Source organism: Plasmopara halstedii (assembly GCF_900000015.1).
Source record: "Plasmopara halstedii genome assembly, contig: Scaffold_1343, whole genome shotgun sequence".
Taxonomy (NCBI): Eukaryota; Oomycota; class Peronosporomycetes; order Peronosporales; family Peronosporaceae; genus Plasmopara; species Plasmopara halstedii.
Genome location: NW_020188258.1, coordinates 614,730 through 635,884, shown reverse-complemented (window position 1 = coordinate 635,884; position 21,155 = coordinate 614,730). Strand labels below are relative to the sequence as shown.

General features: G+C 42.9%; 6 protein-coding genes across 6 annotated transcripts; 2 read left to right on the top strand and 4 right to left on the bottom strand.

Moving 5' to 3' along the window:
• Window positions 1–1,307: 1,307 nt before the first annotated feature.
• Window positions 1,308–1,612, bottom strand: PHALS_01146 (uncharacterized protein; the record flags this gene model as incomplete). Its single annotated transcript, XM_024730953.1, has 2 exons — window positions 1,308–1,379; window positions 1,445–1,612. The coding sequence occupies 2 exons, from the start codon at window positions 1,610–1,612 to the stop codon at window positions 1,308–1,310; spliced, it is 240 nt and encodes a 79-aa protein (XP_024581179.1).
• An 8,378-nt stretch (window positions 1,613–9,990) lies between these two features.
• On the top strand, window positions 9,991–11,121 carry PHALS_01145 (mitochondrial pyruvate dehydrogenase kinase; the record flags this gene model as incomplete). The annotated part of the gene is made up of 1 exon (XM_024730952.1): window positions 9,991–11,121. The coding sequence occupies one exon, from the start codon at window positions 9,991–9,993 to the stop codon at window positions 11,119–11,121; it is 1,131 nt and encodes a 376-aa protein (XP_024581178.1).
• Window positions 11,122–11,197: 76 nt separating this feature from the next.
• On the bottom strand, window positions 11,198–13,356 carry PHALS_01144 (uncharacterized protein; the record flags this gene model as incomplete). The annotated part of the gene is made up of 2 exons (XM_024730951.1): window positions 11,198–12,949; window positions 13,012–13,356. The coding sequence occupies 2 exons, from the start codon at window positions 13,354–13,356 to the stop codon at window positions 11,198–11,200; spliced, it is 2,097 nt and encodes a 698-aa protein (XP_024581177.1).
• A 243-nt stretch (window positions 13,357–13,599) lies between these two features.
• On the bottom strand, window positions 13,600–15,049 carry PHALS_01143 (cop9 signalosome complex subunit 1-like; the record flags this gene model as incomplete). Its single annotated transcript, XM_024730950.1, has 5 exons — window positions 13,600–13,743; window positions 13,800–14,018; window positions 14,081–14,399; window positions 14,465–14,685; window positions 14,744–15,049. The coding sequence occupies 5 exons, from the start codon at window positions 15,047–15,049 to the stop codon at window positions 13,600–13,602; spliced, it is 1,209 nt and encodes a 402-aa protein (XP_024581176.1).
• Window positions 15,050–15,169: 120 nt separating this feature from the next.
• On the top strand, window positions 15,170–16,725 carry PHALS_01142 (O-linked N-acetylglucosamine transferase OGT; the record flags this gene model as incomplete). The annotated part of the gene is made up of 6 exons (XM_024730949.1): window positions 15,170–15,211; window positions 15,280–15,600; window positions 15,664–15,821; window positions 15,915–15,975; window positions 16,037–16,454; window positions 16,517–16,725. 6 exons carry the CDS (start codon window positions 15,170–15,172, stop codon window positions 16,723–16,725), a joined length of 1,209 nt encoding a protein of 402 aa, XP_024581175.1.
• An 89-nt stretch (window positions 16,726–16,814) lies between these two features.
• PHALS_01141 (myosin-like protein) lies at window positions 16,815–20,772 on the bottom strand (the record flags this gene model as incomplete). Its single annotated transcript, XM_024730948.1, has 3 exons — window positions 16,815–16,851; window positions 16,908–20,474; window positions 20,540–20,772. 3 exons carry the CDS (start codon window positions 20,770–20,772, stop codon window positions 16,815–16,817), a joined length of 3,837 nt encoding a protein of 1,278 aa, XP_024581174.1.
• Between the last annotated feature and the right edge of the window lie 383 nt (window positions 20,773–21,155).

Sequence of the window (21,155 nt, the reverse complement as noted above, 5' to 3'; positions counted from 1 at the left end):
GTGCCCATTCTCGCGCTCGACCACCGAGCTTTGAGATGGCTAGCGCCACACGCTGTTGTTCGGTCTGGAGCAAGGCGGATGCGATGGCCATCTCGACCTCTCTCACCCAGAACAGGAGATTATCTCCATCCTTTCCCTCAAAGACCTTGATGCTCACCATGAGCGGCTTAGGACGGAATAAAAAATCCGTCACTGACGGTGACGTCATAGAAGTAAATGATGCAGACATCTTCTGCTGCAGGTGCTCTAGCAGCGCGTTTTGGTAATTTGAAAACACCTCTAGATGCGAACCGATTGCATCGGGGCCTTGCGCAGCAAGGTGTTGCACGCCCTCAGGGCCAAGCAAGGACATCAGCTAGTTAAGCCCGTCCTGCATGCTCTGGGGCAAAGAGGAAAATTGATCCATCCTCATAGAGGATCAGTCTCAACGACTCAGGTGTGGATTGACTACAAGTGCTACCCAGTGCAGCGGAGCTGCCGTAGATTTGCGCTTAAAAGAAGCGTAAGTTAGTTCACCGACCTTTCGTTCTATACTTAGAACAAATACAAGTGTAGCGGATCGCAATTCGCTAGCTCCAAGAGAAGTTACTACATTAACCAAGCCTATAAACGCTTCGGTTTAAATTTAAAACTAATTTTTATTTATTTTTATCTGCGGCTAAATCGCCTAATTCTAAATTATAGATTTTACTAAATATATAAAGTAAAATCTAAATACATGCATAACTACTCGCTACCTAGCCACTCTGCCAAAATCAGCAAGCTAGCTGGTGGTGCCGCCGCATGCGGTGAAGGCTTTACCTGCAGCCACATTCTACATGTGCGCACATATGTTCTTACCCACTTATTCATATAGGGCCACCAATACGTTGCTCTCGCCGAAGACATATGTTTTCTCTATTCAACGTGGTCATATCATAAGCCCCATACAGTATTCTGTACTCGAGGTATTCGTCATCAGACGTCACTGTCATAGCGGGCCTATTACGTAGATTGTGGCCATCAGCGTGGCGGCCCACTCCATTTTAGTGATTTGCAGCTTAGATGACGAATCTTTCCTTCAGCCATTCAAACATGGTGACAACGCAAACCTCAGTGAAGCTGTTATGGCGTTCAGCAGCCACCAGAAACGGCAATATAGTGCTGATGTACTCCGCGCTGGTGGCATACTGCTGTAAGTTCCTGCACCTTAACTTGATGCTCAACAATTATACGGTAATTCTGTACAGCAAACCTTAATTTTTAAAGCTAAGGACGCGTCAATCGTATAGACTCAGGAAATTGCTGCAGATGCCAAATATGACAAACTATGGCGACAAGTGTCCTGAGAAGACGCCTAAACCAAGCCCCGTCAACACATCCTTCAGCTTAATCGTTTGCTGATAAAACAATAAACAGATAAAAAGAATCATGGTCGTGTCGACGCCTGCTGCAGCCAGCTCACGACAATTTGGGACAAACTCGTCATGTTGCGTGCTCCGTGGGGTGCACAACAACCAGCGTATCTTTCCAGTATCGGCATGGGACTTCCAGCGGATGAAGCTCGGTTGATCTGAACCAAGGCATCATGAGAGCTGATTCTGGACAATGCAGCTGCGTAGTCTCTGCACATTCAGCCTTGCCTCATTAAACATACTGGCTTCGGTATACAACATCCTGAGTCGAGGAAAATACCAACGTCGAGGAAGTACACTAGCAAAAATGAAGAATGGTAGCATACAGTAAATGCGCAAAGATGGTGTTTTGAAACTTGTTCATTCCGCCGCGTTTGGAACAGTATCTATTTTTCTATGCTGCGTGAGCGGCTAGCGGAGGGAATATCACGCCAATCACAAAATTTGCCTTAGTCAATCAAATGAGCATTTCACTCGCGATCATGATTTCATGGACCCTTTATCGACGTCCCTCTAAGGATTTGCATGATGTCGACATATCTGCACATGCAGCAGCACGATTGTGCCGAACTAATACATTCATCGAAGTATGTAATAGCTAGTTGGACCACAATAATTTGTGTAATTGGACTCGCCAAGCTTTACTATATCTGCTAGTCTGAAAGTTCTAAAAGGGTAATTTACAGCGTTGAGATGATAACGTCAGCCGAAAAGATGTCGCAGCTCCATCGCTACGAATAGGTTGAGGACGTGTCTCACAACATGGTGAAGCCAGGGGATTTTCTTCATATCACGACGATCTGTATCACGATTTGCCTAAAGAGAATGAGCTTCACGCTTTGAGCGAGTTATTGCTCTTTTTATCTCCTTGGTTGTAATGCTAAAAACTGTCAGTCGACAAGTGGCTCTGGGAGCCAATTTTCAAAGTTTTTTTCTGTTCGTCGATGCTGCAAACAGACATTACAAGAGAATCCTTGATCCTCTGATTCTTACTTGACCAGCTAGTGAAAAAACTGTAAAATTGATCAGTTTAGCGTGCTAGTAAAATTTCGGTTATTCACTCCAAAAGTTTTTAGTGTGGAGCGGAGTTCTGTTATTGACATGCTCGGCGGGGTCAACGTGCCTCGGAATTCCAATATTCTTCCGGTTACTTTTGAAGCGAGATTGCACTGTGCCCTCAGGAACGAAACACTTATATTTGCTGGACAAGATAACGTCTTGTAATTGTAGTCTAAGCTTCTCTTTACTTGAAGTACAACTCATGATATCAATTTTTGGGATTAAGAATTGTTGTGGGTGTTACCACTAATACCCGAGACAGAACCGCCAAACAGCCCCACTAAGATATCGCTCCATCGTCTATTTCTTGCCAAGCCATAGCCTTCTACGGTCTAGGAGTCTAAAGCATTCCTGTGATAAAGCATCCAGTCAGTCCTATAACTGTAGGAAACTACAAACATGACAATGTTATGTTACAGACAACGTTCACTAGCCCGACAAAGCAAAAGAAATATCCTTAGTTCAGAATAATGAAATAATCTCAGATCAAAGGCGTGTTTCGAGCAGAGTTACATCGTATGCCTTCAAAGGTCCACACACATAAAGATAGGGCATAATGTGTCTGTAAAGAGCCAACACTACTGGCCTGATTCATGAGCTTTTTCACTGACGTATGGTAAGAGAGAGAGTTTTAATTGTCGCGCAAAGTGCCACAATTTCATCATTCGCGTATTGACATGTCATGGATAGGTGAATACCTAGTTTGAAACCGGCATACTCGAGTTAAACAACGAACTTTTGCTGCAGAAATACTTATATTTTCTTTTCCCTCTTGATCTAAGTAAACTGTAATCTTTATTTTTGTCAGAAACTGCAATGTCGTAGTATCGTAGTTTTATGTTGTTTGTTGGCGCATGAAGTTTAAAATTAAGCGAATACTGATGTTTTTGTTTGTGCTGCAAAAACATATATAGAAATAAAAATATAAATTCTGTCAGTCTGATTTCATTCGTTTCATGACTTAAATTCCGGGAAAATTGCTGGTGCTCCTGATGTCACCCCTTCACCTATTCGAGTGGTGAAGTAGGCCATAGAAGTGCTTAGCAGACAACTACAAAAGGTGTGAGTAAAGGAAATACCTATGCGCTGGAGTATTATTGTTACTTTTGCTCGGAGTAAATATGTTCTGTGTAGACTTATGCGATGTTCAAAACAAGACGTTGTCAGCCGCTCACAAAACAGCTTTGACCCGTTGATGAATCGATAGTAGTATTGTCCATCTTACAACTTTCTTAATGCGAAGTGATATACTTTCCATGAATTGTTGTCAGTACACTAATTGTTGATTCGAAAATAACCAAGTAACCCAACACATCTTAGTGAGTTTTAGGCAGCGTCATTTTAAATTATAAAAATCTGTTACGACGCAGCCTAGCATCGTAACCGTTTTGCACACCTATGGAATGCCCAGCCTATTAAGAATTATACGCTTATTTGCGCATTTGTCTCCAACACAACGCTTCCTCTCTCATAAACTCTCTATTCGCCGCTAATGACTTCATGATGTGATACCGCTCGAGTTATTAGTGGAGATCATGAAAGTATCTTGGACATTCTGGTGCAAAGGTGATCGATACAGCTAATTGAAAGCATCCTACGATGGACGACCCGGCTTCTTCTCCAAGGAAAATAAACGCTCAGAGGGTACTAGGCGGCAAACGGCAAGAACACCAGGGCAATATTGTGAAACTGGATCATCAAATTCCTAAGGTTGTCCAAATTTTCTTCACTTCATCAGAAAATGGGAACAACACTGGTGCATCCATCGGTCTTTCTAATATGCCACCTTTTGATCACCGAGCAGTGCCAGCGGAGGTCAATCTTCCCGCGGCTGGCTCTCGTCAGATCTATTAATTTTGGCGATACGTCGATATTCTTTGAATGTCACGGAGTGCGTCCAGAATCGAGACGAGTCAGATCAGATCTTGCTCATGAGCCGCAGTATCGCGCTGACTGGCTTGAGGCACCCTCTGCGGCTCAAAATCGAGTCGTTATTTTAGAACAGAGGGGAATTTCAGGTAGAGCCGCTGCTCTATTTGGACGATCCGATGTAGCACGGTCGCAACTTGTCATGCAGACCACACAATGTAGGTCAGCTGCAGTTATCAAACCGTGTTGCCCCACCTCATAATCATGTGTGTCTTTCCTGCCTCTGATATTGGCATTTTGTTTCTAAAGAACTTAGCTCTCAGCTTTACCGTCACATGCGGCGCTGACCCTTAACATTATCATATAAAACCTTTGTGATCACAAAAAGTGTATATGAGCAGCGGATAAAATTGTATTGACAGCTCCTAGTTTCGCCGTGTTTGTGGCGGTTGTTAAAGCACCTGGTTGTCTAACGACCTCATTATAAAAAGTAGTAAATTCTGTCGAGACATGCTGAGCGTTCTTTTAACTCTCTGAATTGGAAATGTTGGTCCAGCACTGCGGTTTTACAGCGCAAATGTCTCATAAGTCATCTCTTACGACGCGACTCACGCATTTTTGACCTCGCGCTTGCAGATGGTCAGCTAAAGGAAGTATGCAATCTGGTGCCGAGCACAGGTTTCACCAAACATCGATGTAAATAACAGAGATCGATCCGGCAGAATAGCTAGCGACATGGAAAGGCTTGCTGAGAGACATCTTGGCTGTTTCTTACCATTTGCAGTATTACTGGAAGCAGCAAGATGACCCATCATGTTTTGATGGCCGACAAAGATCACAAAAAGGTATTACTGAACGCGCTAAAAAATCAACTGTAAGTTAAGTCCATACGCATGGACTGTCGACACTCTGCCGGGTCGGCATGTTGGTCTAAGGCGCCGTCGTATACGGCTCGTCTTTAACTCGTTGACATGTCAAATACCTACAAACATAAATGCGTAAAGACTAATGCATGCTGGATCACCAATACATAGCGCTCACCGGCTTATCATGCAGTATTTTTATATCTTCTAAGTGAATGGAGCATGTTCCTCGCTCAGTTTTCTGTAGTAAGTGACCTCATTACGATAACCGCTACGCGTCATGTTGTTATATCGCCTCACGAATCGGTGACGTTGCCAATTTATCATTCGACAGTTGTATGTTTGGGTTATGCAGAGCTCATTCGCCACCAAGCAAAGTCGGCCCAGATTATAGTCTATTACGACGGTACACTCAGCAGAGAGCGATGACATGTCGCAGTTTCCTGAGGGATGCGGTGACGACTTCGCTATGCGCAACGATGCTTGATCTTTACAGATTACAAAGTAGCGAGAGTTACATGAACATGAACGAGGTTATACTTTTCTGCCGCTTTAGGCTGACAAGGCTTTAATACAATCATGCGATCATGGCTACTGGTATCTGCTTCAATTAAAGCACGCAAATGGAGATATGAAGCGTCATAGATACAAATTTTATGCCTATGGAAGAATGTCAAAATAAGTTTGGGCATGGTCGCCAGAATCCCCAGACAGTTGCAAATCTCCATCGCATTGCATAGTCCTTTCGGCATCACCAGCCCATACATCAGTATCTTTTCGAAGACATCACCTCAGTGAGAGGCATATCGCTATCCCTTATCGGCAGTTGACAAAATCACTCACGAGAGCAATGAACACAATACAATAGAACGTACTGCTCGGCAGCAAATTCTCTCTAGAGACTGGCGTTTGCGTCACAATCGTGGCTGTCTTCGTTTGCACACAGTGCACGTAGACTTGCTATACATTATGATCTCATTACATAATACAACTCAATGTGTCACGTTTTCTTCCAAATGCACTTTGTATGCTTTCAACGTGCTTGACACTGTTTCTTTCCTTGTCTTTGAAGTGGGTTTGCGCTGTCAGTCAGTACTGAAAGCTTTTGTCAGCATTTTTTGGAATCTCATCCATTGCAAACTCTGAACTGAGTAAGAATCATGCCAACTCGTTGATGTGAGTGTTTGGGAAGTAATCCCTTTTTGCGAGCATCACTATTACAAGCCTTATTATCAAATGTCATGCAACGCAGTCTACCGTGGAATACATTGTGGCAAGGGAAACTTAGATAGCCAGAACGTCAGTGCGCTTCCCATTCTCTCTGTATTTTTGGCAACTTGCGAGCTTCGCTTTGATCAAATTGTATAGTTGTAGCAAATACTTCTGTTGAGTTATTTTGCAAAAGAAGCAAACCTAAGATTGAAGCAGATCCGTTTTTTAGATTTCTTTTGATAAGTAAGCGGTCACTCCAAAATTTGATTGGAGCATCCGCGTAGCCACTGTATCATACCGCTGAGGTTCGACCGTTTAAACAGGACAACAATTACTACCACAAAAGCACGAATTTTTTGCTGCGATGAAATGTCTTCACGTTATGTGTTGTTCCGGGGTAAATTATCAACTACAAAAATGTATGGTTATCGTAAATTCAAAGGTTACATTATGTTTTAAGTCATCATCTCAGAAATTAAGTACTTGTAACTGTCGATAACGTGGTTAGGTAAGAATAGCACATTGTAAGGCAACACGTTGGCCTCTGTGTAGACTGAATAGAAATCGTTGGCTGGCATGGCGCTTTTCCTGACGGAATGATATTACAGGGTTGCTGGCCCCCCACTCAAGGAAGAAGAATGTTGTTGACATGTGTGTAATAGAAAGTCAAAGAAATCGACTGTGGTTGGATTTGCCGATACTTACTTGACACAGTGGAAGAGTCGCATTGTAGGACAGAAAATACAACTAACCACAACGGTGATACCGCACACACATTTGAAGGGATCAACGAATTTTGCTGATCGCGGTGTTGGTGTTGAGTCTGCAGGCCAGTGAGTCTAGCGTACTACGCCTCATGATGGAAATATAGCATGCAAATATTTTGGCTCGCGTAATATGAACGCAACGACTGGTTATGTAGTCACAGAATAGATGTTTTTTTGTTACCGTTGCCGACGATGGAAGAACTAGTGAAGCCTAAAGAACTCAGTTACGATGACTTCCTACACGACCTCAAGTGTGATTGTATTGCACAGATCGTGTTGCTACGTTCGAAGTCTCTTCAGCGGAGCTATGCTCATCATCAGTTATAGATGACTCGATTCTCAAGGAAATTCGACACCGTGTGGAGTCCCGCAGAGGATCGACAATTTCGAAGTACCCAACTGGTTCTTTTTATTCACGTGTTATGGAATACAAGGATGGAATTCTTAGTGCGAAACCGCCCTCTGGTCCTCCGACCAAATGTGGAGTTGGATACGAAATTAATCGTGAGCCTGGTTCGAAGCATGCAGTGCTTCGACAGTGGCTACCGTCGCGTACACCAAGTCAATACCTGGGGGGGGTTGGCAAATCGTAGCTTCCCAAAATATTACAATAAATTTTACGATGTGAACCACAAATACAAGGACGCCTTGGACTCATTCGGTCATGTGAATGTGATCACGTGGGTGCGAGACGCAATGGTGAATGCGCAAGATCTGCAAAAAGGATTTACAGATAGACGACGTCGTTAAGGCAAAATGTCTTCTATTGTGGGGGACCTTATTATGCGCTGTCATATGCGCAGATCGATAGCGCATATCGCGCAACTTCGATAAGTCAGCAGCGGTGCTTGCGCTTTCCAAGCGGTGGATGTGTACGGATTTGGTTGCATGAACCCATGCCCAGTCAAGTTTCGATTGTCTGGATGGAATCCATATTGGATTGCTGGAGTTATGGAACATACGTGAAGCTATGTGGTTCATCTCATCGGTCCAATGGCCCGAAATACGCGACCCGAGTCATCAGTCGAGCACCAAATCGACTAAGAGTTCGTCGAACTCTAGCGAGGAGATACCACGTCCTTCGTGAAAGTCGTCATGACGATCAAATTCAAAATAGCGCAGATGCGCCAAATGACGTAGTAAAGAAATAATATTCAAGCTCGATGGTGATGAAGATAATAATATGTGAAGCAAGCGTATGAGGTTGTCACTCTAGCGAGAGTTGGACAGAGCGTAACGAAGAGCGGAAAAAGGATTTGAACAGGTCCTTTTAAAATGTTGTTGGGAACACATGATTTGCGTGTCCAACATGAAGTGTATACCCTGTATAGTTTTATATCCCCTATCAGTTCTTTTGTATCTGAACTGGAAGTACCTGTAAGGTTAGGGAGATTGAAAGCCTATTGGCTATAATAATATGTCACTCCACCTATCCTCCTCATTACGTAAGTCAACAGCCCGCTGAATACGAGCACTACCCGGTGAGGCGTGTCAGTTGACCTAAGTCCTCCGCAGAAAGTGTGCGGACACGAACGGGTGATCCCCATTATACCTCGTCTCTGGCCGACGGCCCGGTGTCAGTGACAACGGTGTGTGATATACACTTGGAATGTAATTGCAACGAGGCTGCCGTAGCTTAGTGCTTGAAGAAACCTAATTTAGGTCACCGACCTTTTGTTTTATACTTAGAACAAGTACGATTTAGCGGATCGCAATTCGCTTACTCCAAGAGTAATTAATGCCTTACTTAGCTTCTCCGTTTAAAATCCAAAACTGGTTTTTATTTATTTTTATCAGCGACAAAGCCACCTAATTTTAAATGTTTAGGTTTTCCTAAATATACTAAATATATATAGAAAAACCTAAATACATGCATAACTACTGGCTACATAGCCCCGTAACGTATTCTTGTTTGGGTGTGGTCACACAATGCACATCTGGTGCGACACACACCCCTGTTACCATGGAACGTTTAACCCGGTTACAGTAATCGATTATGGAGATCGTGCGACGTTGAGCCATGCACCAAGACCTCGCGTAAGAACACGTAAGACGGTGATGATGCTGGACCATTCGCAATCGCGAGGGGTATGCTCCTTGATGAATTTTCTTGATTTCTCATACCAGGCGTCAACATCGTCGGGGCATATAACCGCGCTGCTTTGGGACGCATTTGACGAAGACATCATCGTGCGTGAAGAAGGCATGGACTCTGGTATCGGCGATTTGCATGGCCAAGTCCACTTGCAAGATGAAAGTGAGACAAAAGATTACCTCTGATGAGTGATTATATCTGTTGGCTACCATGCCATCGTCTGTTAGGGTACGTACTCGAAAGACAAGGCAGAAGGGACACAGTGATTCAGACTTAACTTACTTGCGATGGATCTTTTCTCACGATTTCCAAGTTTGTTCGGCGATGGTGTACTTATCCATGTCAAACATTGAACGCTATGGAGAAGCAATCGAGAACTAAATGCTGCGCGCCTCGGGAGTCGAAGTCACGACCTGCTGCTTGAAAGTAGTTGCCCTACTAAGTGAGCAAAGCAGATTGTCAACATGATGGCGAATCGACTTGAAAAATCAATCCTCAACATGTGCGCAGTATCCAATCTGCAAATGTACTTATCAGAAAAAGTCAAACATCAGTCACTTAGTCTATTGCTAAATTTCAAATCTTAAGTAAGCATCAGTCATATTCTGTATAAATTCTGCTATGTTAAGTGTATCACTTCAAGACTTTGCCCTGGATCTTCAATGCATCGTCTTGCGACCTGTACTCCGATACACCGCAGTTATACCGTCAGCAATGCGTTCCACGACAAGATGACGGCCAAGATCGATGAACTGGCTCGACTACCACAAACAGGTGTATCACTTCAGCACTTGCTCGAGTTTGGAACGAACATTTCTCCCCAGAAACTCATTCAATCAGCGCGCTTCTTACACGGTGAAATGCCTGTTCGATACGCACACCGCATCAAGAACCTTGAGAATTTACCACATGGACTGAGCGACATGCCATCTGTAAAACAAGTGCGGGATTGGTATGTCAACTCAGCTCACGAGCTATTAAACTTCGCAAAAGTCGAGACATATCGCGACGAAGTGGCTTTTCGTAATCTTATTGAAAGTATTAAAGCTCGTCATAGTGGCACGTTATATACCATGGCTAAAGGTGTTCACGAGCTTAAAATGACATTGTTCAAATCCTTTTCGGAAAAAGATCAAGGCAGAGGATTAGAAGTGGGAAAACGATATTTACGATCGCAAGAATTTGCTGACCTGTCGGACTTGCATTCGTTCTTGGATGCATTTTATATGTCAAGAATTGGTATACGCATGCTTATGAGTCAGCATATTGCTTTACATGAAGAAGAAGATGGATGGGTTGGATGCATTTGTGAGAGCACATCACCTGCCGAAGTTGCGCTTGCAGCGATTGATACGGCCAGGCATATGTGTTTAAGGCAATACGGAGATGCTCCCGAAGTAGAGTTACATGGCCATACCGACTTTTCAATGCCTTTTGTGCCAAGTCATTTGCACCACATGCTCTTTGAAGTGATTAAAAATTCAATGCGTGCAGTAGTGGAATTCCATGGTGTTGATAATGACATGCCGCCTATCAAAATTGTAATTGCTGATGGTGAGGATAATGAAGATGTGTCGATAAAGATATCGGACGAAGGAGGTGGGATTCCACGATCGTCTGTGTCACGCATTTGGTCGTATCTTTACACGACTGCAGATTCAGAGGCTTTTGAGCGGCTAGAGGCACCTAATGATTTCGGTGGAGATTCACCACTGGCTGGATTAGGCTACGGTTTGCCAATTAGTCGTCTATTCGCACGTTATTTTGGTGGAGATCTTCAGGTGATATCAATGGAGGGGTACGGCACAGATGCGTATCTGCATCTCAAGCGTGTCAGTGATGCTTCGGAGCCATTGCCGTAGAACTAAAAATTAATTTTCATCACGATGACCTCGATATGTTTGTAATAGAAGGCAATAAAGATACAACAGTGAGTATTCAGTCGTCTGAATTTGTGTGCTTTGTCGTCGGACAAAGCATCTGTGCTTGTGTTGGAAGTCTGCTTGTGATTGTTTCAAGACCCTTTTCACGAAACCTTCGCGTAGAGCCACGCATCTTAACGCCTTGAAGTGGATCAAGCTTAGTCTGAGCTCTTGGTCTATCCTCATGGCCTTTAAACGTAAAGCCTGCAAATTTTTGGTGTGCTGACGAGTCATTATCCACTGTATATGGGCGTAACAGTGGAGCTGATGATGAAGAGTCTAGCGATAAAGAGGGCGTACTCCCCTCATTGATATGTTTGCGATGTTTGATGTTGACCCGATCGATTCCTGTTAATTTACTCTGCTGCTCGTCGTGGTAGGTTCTGATAATTTCTAAAACCTCAACCTCAGTGACAAAGTGGTTGTTCATAGCATCAAGTTGTGCTTTTAAGTGCTGCATCTCATCGTTCATCAAACGCGTGGGCAGACTTTGGTTTTCACTGAGACATTCCGCCTCCATGTTCTCACTTCTTTTCTTGCCATCAGCAACAAGCTTGTCTAAGGCACTTTCCAAAATTTGTTGACGGCGAGCAAGTGCACTTACCTGTCGGTTTATATTTTCAAGCGTTTGCTTTTCAGATGTCCACTCATTAAGTGCACTTGTAACCACTTTTTGATCGGCCTCGTGTCGGAAAAACATAGCAGTAAAAGCTTCCGCGTATTTGCAAAGTGCAGCAGCCATTTCTCCCGCAGCAGCTCGTCCGGTTATAAGAGGAAATCGGCAGCTTTCAAACTCGTCACTATGTCTTCCTAATAATGCCAACGTCTGCATGGAATAGTCTGAGCTTAGGACGCGACTCACCTTGTCAACATGAATTTCAGCATTAATTAAATCCACCGGCTCCTGCGCCAGACTAGCGTAAGCGTCGTTTATGATGGCTACTACTTTTTCAAGATGCTTCTGTGCCAATGGATTAATACTTGTACCAGAATTTGGATGAAGTCGCTTGTGCTTTTTCCAGCGATGCTGTAGAAGATTAAAGTTTCTCGAAAGCTCCAACAATGAAACACGCAAGACTGGGACCTGAGAGATCGTAAGCTGGGAAGGTCCTTTCTTACAGGACAAAGCCCCATTGCCTACTTTGAGTTCGTCAATTGCGCTATTCGTAGATTCACTAAGAATTTGAGATTTAGGTCGAATCCCTAGCGATGCATTCTCAACCTTTCGAATGCGATTACGCAACTGTTTGAGCTCGCTTTGAAATACGATCACATCTGATCTCTCAGCTTTTGACTCACAATACGAATGAAGCTGTAAGTTTGACGAGCGAATCAGCTGAAATGCTTGTTTTACATCGTGCTGACATTGATCCAGACTCAAATAAAGTTGACTGAGTCGCGGGTTGTTGCTATTTACAGCTGCAAGCTGCAGTCGTCGATAAGCATCTGATAGTTCGGCCGCGGCTTGAGCATCGGCTTGACGCTTACTAGTCGCTTGTTGACGAATTCGCGCCTCAACCTTCACTTTCATATCATCTGGAATCGTAAACGGTTGCAAATCGGTGTACCCTTTGGAACAGTGCGTTTCAAGACGTTGCAAGTGTGTTTGCAGTGATAATTTATCGTCATTGGTCTGAAATGTAAACTTCTCGTTCACAGAAGTCGGAACAATCGTCTGCAGCGTAGTTAGTTGCATTGGTAACTCGCGTAAGTTTTGTGTCAGCTCGACGAATCGATTGATCACGTCTTGACGATGATCTTCCACTTTCTGAATCCAGAAGGATAGTAAGCTAAATTGTTTCATTAAATCAAGTTTGCATTCGTTCTTACCGTATCAACAATGTCAATGTGTTCTGTTCCTTTCTCGACTTTCGTTGAAAGAATCGACAGATGATTTTGATGTGCGCGCATATCCTTTTTAAAAATCTCCATCACATTTTCGTGCTCTCTGAGCTTAGTTGACATGGAAATGACGTTGGCTGAAACTTCAGTACCCACAGGGTTGGACCCTTCGCTTGCGATTTGACGCAGCTGTAAAACATCGTCGCATACTTTGCTTACATTCGCTTCTAATCGAGTTAATCGCTGACAAATATGCAAGAGGATAGAACGCGATGTACTCGTGTGTACATTCATTCCTTGTTGCACATGATCCAGCGTCTCAATTATCGACATTGGCGTCTTATCAACTCTTGGACTTGCAACGACATCGCTTTCGACGGGTTTGCTGGCGCATGAAGTCGAACCTTCAAACTCGCTCATACGGAAAAGTACGAGTCGTCACGACCTAATTCGTCCCGTTGTTTCGGTTTCCCCCCACTCTTGCCTAAATTAACTATCAATAGCAACAGGAACACGACTCCAAATTCATCATGGTGTTCTTCAATTAGTGGATTACATGCAACATTGACGTATTGACTACGCATCGCGGATTATAATGTTATTCTTCAGAAGACTCATACGCAAAAGTAAATTGCGCGACTCGGCTGCATAATTACGACCCACTTCGAACGCGCGATCATATGCCGCTGCTCGCTGATTTGGATGATAAGCGTACAAAACCTACATTAAAAGTGAGGGATGGAACAAAATATTGTTCTAAAAATATTGTGCAAAACCTTTTCATACGAATCCATTCGAGCATGTAGACGCTCGGCAGCAATAAGTGCACAGACTTCTGTCTCTAGATCTGGTGTCGGTGTATTAAAAGTATGCGCCATCTGATGCAAATCTACCGAAAGATATGGATAAAAGTACTGGATAATACCACGGCTACGAATCTCTTTGCACAATGACTCCACGTGCTCAAAAAGATGCAAGTCCAGCTTCAGTTCGGGCTATCACCAGCAACGAATTACAATATAATCTCCATCTTCTAAAGCATTGTCAAAACTATTACCTTCATTTGCTCTAACGTCTGCAAACATGACGCATAGTCACTCGAGTAAAAGGCGGTGATAAGCTCACGTAGCCACGGTACTAATTCCAGAAAGGCCTTGAAAGACGAATTATTGATCACTTTTTCCTTCAATTCTTCACGTTGAAACGACGCTAAAGCGCATATTCCGCCATATAATGCAATATCCTCAGCATGCAACACTTCGTTGTAACTCGCACCAATCTCTGCTTTACATTCGATAAATTTGGATGCAGCTCGATGATAATTTTTGTCGTGGAGAGCCACAAGGCCAAAGACTGATGCGATTTTTGACTTGAGACTATAACATTCACACAAATCGTATAGGAAATTAGTTTTTTTCGGTGACATTTACAACTAACTTACATGACATCACTCTGCGAGCTACTCACTTGCTCCAACTTTGACAAATAGTTGGTCACATGACCAAAGTTGCGCATGTGTAACGCAACTTTGCATACGTTAAAACACATTTCAATTATATGTTTGTCCGTAGTGCAATAGTCTCGAGCTTGGGCAAAGCTTTTAAGCGCCGCAGGGAGATCCCCCAACTCGTAATAAAAATCTCCCAAATCATTATGCCCCATCTTCACCAAGCGTACCCTTAGTATAATCAAAGGTATCATTTTTCATGATAAAACGTACCCTAATGCTCTCTTTGATCATTGTCGACTTGTACGAATTCAGCTCCTGCTCGAGTCGTTCATGTTGTTGTGCTGCATTGTGCTTTACACTGTCAATAAAACTTGATTCGTCTGTCGCCTTGTCACCTAATAGCTCGGTGTAAAGTCCCATGTTTAGACCTCCCTTCAACTCACGTAGTAATGCGCGTTTCGCTTCAGCTTCAAGTGTAGGGCATGTCTCGGTAAGGAATATCAGTCGTTCTATCCGATTACGACCACTGTACTTAGCAGCGTATGCCTCCACATCAAAACCCTCGAGTGCTGCCATGGCTTGAGTTACTATCAAAACTTAACTTTTAAGAATGTAAATTCTGTGAATAGATACTTTCTGATTGCCTTATAAAATGTTACATTCTATACTCTTTTCAAGTATTAGTTTGAAATTAAGATGGCGTCTCCAGTCGTGATTGCGCTTTATCGGTTTGCTACTGTTCATCAGAGATGTTCATTTAGATATTCTAATGATAAGGGTGAAGAACATTGCTACGTTCAACACAGACGCTGCAACGCAACGTGGAGGCTGGTAGAACACTGTACGATGCCGTCCGCTCTGGTGCTGTGGCGTCGTACACCGGTATCAAGTCTGACTGGCAGCGAGAACGTATGTTTGTACGACGTTTTGAAGATATGGGGGTTTTCAAGCGACATCAAACGGAGCGACTTTTTGCAAGTATCGTACGAGCAGCATTTGCTGTGCCAGTCGAGGACAGAGTGGCGCTAGACGCTCGGATTGATGCTGGATTCGAAGCACTTAAGAGTGTGGACGACCACAATGCACTATTGCAGGAGTTTGAAACTCAAGAAGTTTATAACCCCAAGGTATGCATGCTGTCACTGTAAAAAAATAACCTGGTACGCTCATTTGATGATCAATTTTAACAGGTCCGCACTGACAAAATTAAGTTTCGAATTGGCGACATCGTGGAAGTAAAAGGCAACAGTCGTGGAGTCATTTTTTCGTGGCATTTGACTACTGATACACAAAACGAAGCATGCCCTTGTGTGGCTTATGACATATTACCACACAGTCCGGGTCTGAGGTGCGTATTGCTAAATGCTATTTTGCTATTGCAATATTGTGATATTGATATATTGACATAGTGATCGAATGTATTACTTAATTATTGGTTCAGTTTTGCTAGCAAACTCTACAATGTTCCACAAGATGAACTTCGACGTGATGAGTCGCATAAGGTACTGAAATTGATACTCATGAATTCATTTCATGCTTCCTAAAACTTCAAGTTGATCGTAGGCTGTCGTGCATCCAGCACTTTTGCTTTACTTTGACACTTTCGATGGTACACATCACATACCATCCAAATCAATGGCTGCTCGTTATCCAAAAGATTTCATTTTCAGCTCAAAAGCGATAAATGTCGTTGTCACGATTCCATCAATTCTTCAACTTGAATCTGCAAATGAAGACAAATTGCTGATGTATTTGCAGTGTAATGATAGTACCACCATTCAATTGGCTATAGCTAGTTTAGAAGGCATTTGGAGTCGAGAAGGTGGAAGCCAAGCACAGAGTGAAGTCCAACGTGCGTTAATGCTCGTTCATGACGAAAAGAAATTCCATGAAGCTCGTGAGATACTCCAACAGATCGTACACGATTCTCCTTCGTATGCGTACGCTTGGAACAAACTTGCTATGATCGAGTATAAATGTGGTATGTTTTATAAGGAGACTTCAGATCAATTCGTTTTTGTTGAAATATTGTCATGCGTACAGGTCATTTCGAGAAAGCGCTTGAACATTACGAGACTGCAGTCAAGTTCAAGCCAGCATTTATTGAGGCTCTAGTTGGTCTTGGAACATGTGGTATAAGACTTCAACGATGGACTATAGTTCATCATGCTGCTGTCCAATTGTTAGAGATACAACCAAGCAATGAGACTGCGAAACTGCTTCTTGAACAAGCAATCTTCGCGACATTGTAAGTTGCTTTATGAAATACAATCGCACATGTACGACCGGACAATCTATACGTCTCGTATTCATCACCTTGTACGCAGAACTTTCAATGGCCTCAATAAGATGTACGCGCAACTCCATTCTCTGTACTTCTATCCAAAATTCAAGCAAAGTATGCAACTAAAACATGTATCGAGACAACGACCACAACAAATCAGCATCTTTCGATCGAAAGTCTTGTGCTTCTGGGTCCATAATCGGTTCTTCAGTTCCTGTATTGACACGACTCGGTCGTTTTATTGATCCTTCATCCTGTGGAATCACAAGTGTGTCACTTAATGGGGTTGCCCAAACAATCCGTTCTCCATGATCAAACGTTTCTTCAGCCGCTGATTGCGTCTGACGACGTAATAAAGTCAAACGAGATGGTATGAGCATTTCACGAGGCGAAGCTGGTGGTGAGATCGCAGCACTGCACGTAAAGAATCGAACCACCCGTTCAACAAACGTGCCTCCTGCTCTCTGTCGCTGTAATTCAGCCACTTCATGTCGTTTCGCTTGTAACGCAAGTTCTAACTCTTCAACACGTTGTTGCTGGACTTTAGCTTGTGTCTGCACCGTATCAAACGACACTTGCAAGGCTTTCAGCTGCAATTTTGCCGTCTTGGCTTCATCTTGTGCTTCCCCAAGCTTTCTCGTCACCGTTGCCATTGTAGTGATTAATGTCTTATTGTCTATTTCTAATCGTTTGACATGAATTCGATGGTATTCACGATAGAAAACATTCACGACTTGGACTTTTAGAAACCCAAGATGCCATCGACGACGAGCAAGAGCTTTGTGTTTTAATTTTAGGAAACGTGAGCGAGCAAGCATAACACGCACACTTGATTGAAGTAACAAAGCGCTTCGGTGCTGTCTTACACTTTGATAAAGCCACAAGAAGCCACGTTTCGCTAAATATTGTGCTTTGATCTTGTTCCAGCGCTTTTGCAAGTACAGGACACGCTGAAGTGGGCCAAGCCACTTTAAAAGCCAACGCTGAGGAGGTGGCAAATACGTTTTTGTCAAGAGTTTAGTAAGTAGCACCATTTTGTCTTCAGGACGATCTTGATAAGCGTGTAGAATCTGCGCTTTGTGCATGAATTGAGTCCAGAGGCCATGCATTCGAAGTTGGACGCGCAATGTGCGTACACGTTTTCGAGCCAAGTATTGTCGTACCCAACATTGAAGTAATGTTGCACGACGTTGGTATCGAACTTGTTCAAACAAACGTTTCAAGTGAGTGTACGTGATAATTGTTGTGACAGCAGTAATCCAGCGTTTCTTCCTTAAGTACAACAATAATTGGTCACCAAGATTTGCGGTTGTATCGCGAGCTGGAGTCAATAATTTGTCAAGAAGATCAATCTTTCCTGTTCGAAAGAATAAGCGTGTGTCTCCTAACCGAAATGCACTTGTTGGGAAGTCATAAACCCATAAAATCGCTTGTGTAAATAGCTTGTCGTTTGAATTAAAGCGACAGAAAACATTGTATGGTACAAAAGTGCGATATACGTCCACTACTTCTGCGTACAGAATGCGCGTTGGGAGTCCGACACGTAAAACCTCGCACGCTTGGACTGTACCCGAACAACGCAATTGTTCGACAACAAACGATCGATCGAACAGACCAGGTTGCATCTGGGTATTTGGCTTGATACAGCGTACAAAATTGCAGCTCGTTCCTTCAAGTTCCGTCGTTAATCCTTTCATTTGTGTCGAAAATAAGTTGGAAGTGCTTCCACCTTTTAAACGTTTGGAAGATGCAGCTCCACCACCAAGAGGTGATTGATCAGCAGATTTGGTTGATACCATCGATTCAGATCGTACGCGATTCGAAGTGCGAGAATTGCCATGTAAATCTTGTAATACACGTGACGTTGAATTCTTCAACAATTCTTCAAACTGTTCCGAAATGATATTGTTGTTCTTGTCCACGAATGAATTGATTGTGTAGGAGACTGTGCCAGCGTAGTGGCGAATGAGAAACGTATCACGTTGATCCTTTGGATGAGGCGTTGGAAAACATGGATGACGTTTAAAAAGTGTATGCAGCCGTTCATTTAATTTTCGATCCGAAGGCATTGGCAAACGAGAAACATTGTCAATTGTTGCAAAGAGACCACCATGACGACTAGCAATGAGATTCAAGCACTCGCGATTATCTGAATATGCGACAACATTACCACTGGGCGTTACTTGTTCGGTAAGAAAGTCAATGTCATTGTCAAGATTCGTCTTTGGAGTGATGTCACCAGCAAAAGAGAATGGAAATGATAGTGAATGGTTTGTCGGGTGATAAATGTGTTCACTCTTGTACAATTCTTGTTCTGCTTCGAAAATACATGAATTAAATAGACTTTGAAGCGTTTCGTTCGCATAATTAATCAACAATTGTTCAAACGAATTGCGATTTTTTGGTTCAAAATCTTCAAATCCAAAGATATCGAGCACACCAATATATGGCACCACATCACTTCGAAACGAATCATAATCCAAGGCTGCAGCACATTCCCCCATCAGCCATGTAAACGTATTCTCATATATGGTTTTTGCAATCGTATCACGAGAATACACGGCATTTCGAACATCTCGTTTGATAAAGTAAATGGAATTGCGACGTGATCCACGAGTCATAATACGTTTGTGAAGAATACACTCAATGAGTTGATCAATTGAGACTCCTAATAATTCCGAAGCATGCCGTACTGCAGATTGCGACTCGAGATCATCGGAACGAATACACGCTGTTTCTCCCTCGTCCGTATCCTCTTGACTAATTTGTATATTACCCATATGAAGTAACCCAGCCACAAGTCGAAAAATCTCATACTGTGCTCTCTCACGAATGCCAATAAAGTCCAAAGCTTTCTTGAGATTTCGAAAGTTCGTCGCATCATCTAGTGACTCAGAGTGAAAACATCCCGATTGATTCAAGTACGCGTAACACTCTGGTTTCTGAGGTTTCAAATGAAAACAGGATTCCAATGTCTCGAGATCATCAGCATGTAAAAGTTCATAGAAAATATGAAAATTTCGTTCACCTTGAGGTTGAAACACTAATCGACTCTTTTCAAGTAAATATGTATCAATACTTGCACCAGTGAGTTCATGCGTATCACTTGCGAATTGTAAGCGCATGTATTTTCCAAATCGACTGGAATTATGATTTCGATGGGTCTTGGCATTTCCAAATGACTCGAGAATTGGAATTGTCTCCATTAATCGCTCTCCAATAGCTACTGGAGATAACTTTCGTTTTCCAATTGATTGTGGAAACGATAAAGCCATTGTGAGTGAATTTGGAGGAGGTGCGACTTCGAAATCAAGCTCATCGTCTGAATTGGACGTACATGAACTTGTTGAGAGTGCAGGATTGTGGACTGCACGCATTGTAAGAAAGTCGAGAATCATTTTCGAAGTCTCCGTCTTACCAGAACCACTTTCACCACTAATGATAATGCTTTGATTTTGCATCACTGCACGTACAGCACAGAGTTGACGATAAGCATTTTCAGCAACATTGTATGGATGAGGTGGACAGTGATCAAGAGATTGTCCGATAAAATCCATTTTCTCGGGATCGGACAATGGACGTAATGGATTCACTGCAATCAGTACATTTGCCATAAAAGTGTACGGACGCTGATTTTCGACTGTTGCACGGTCTTGTAAATTTTTAGCTAAAGCAGCTTCGTGCAAATATCGAAGTGAAGTCATGTCATCGGCTGTACTGTTAAAATTAATATCAAACTCATGAGTTACTTTCAGACGAATTTTCAAAACAAATGAACTGACCTGAACAATGGATTGGCACCCAATAGTGACGTCTCTTGCAACTCGACATGAAGCTCAATGTGTTCGTTTTCATTTAATTCAGAACGGCATAGACGTGCTCCAGTGGTTTCATTCACATGTACGAATGTAGCACTTTGTCGTACAGGATCAAACGCTGTGACTTGACCCAGAATCCATCCATATACTCCATCTTGCTTCCAATAGAGATCTCCTACACGAACTTGCATCGTCATGACTTCAAATTATTAATTTTGCAAGGTGGTTGTGGCGATCGGCACGTTGCCAAATGATCGATTGAATCGATCGACTCTATTGCTTATCACCTCTTTAATCTGATAACCATGACATTTGGTCGTGTCGTCATGTGATTTGGTTTCAGTAAGGTGGCGGACAAGTCATTGGGTTAGAAGACCAGCTGGCATCTTTTGTGCTTTGTGAGCAAAAACCTTAAAAGTACATATCTACGTCGACTTGTCCGTACAGTACAGGCTCTCATCACGAATCGAGCAGTCCAATCTGCGTCTGCTTCAACGTCACGGCTTGACAAACGCAAGGCAAAGACATGCGTAGCTGAAGATCGCAGCATTACAAATGATTTAAGGATACCTGCTTCATT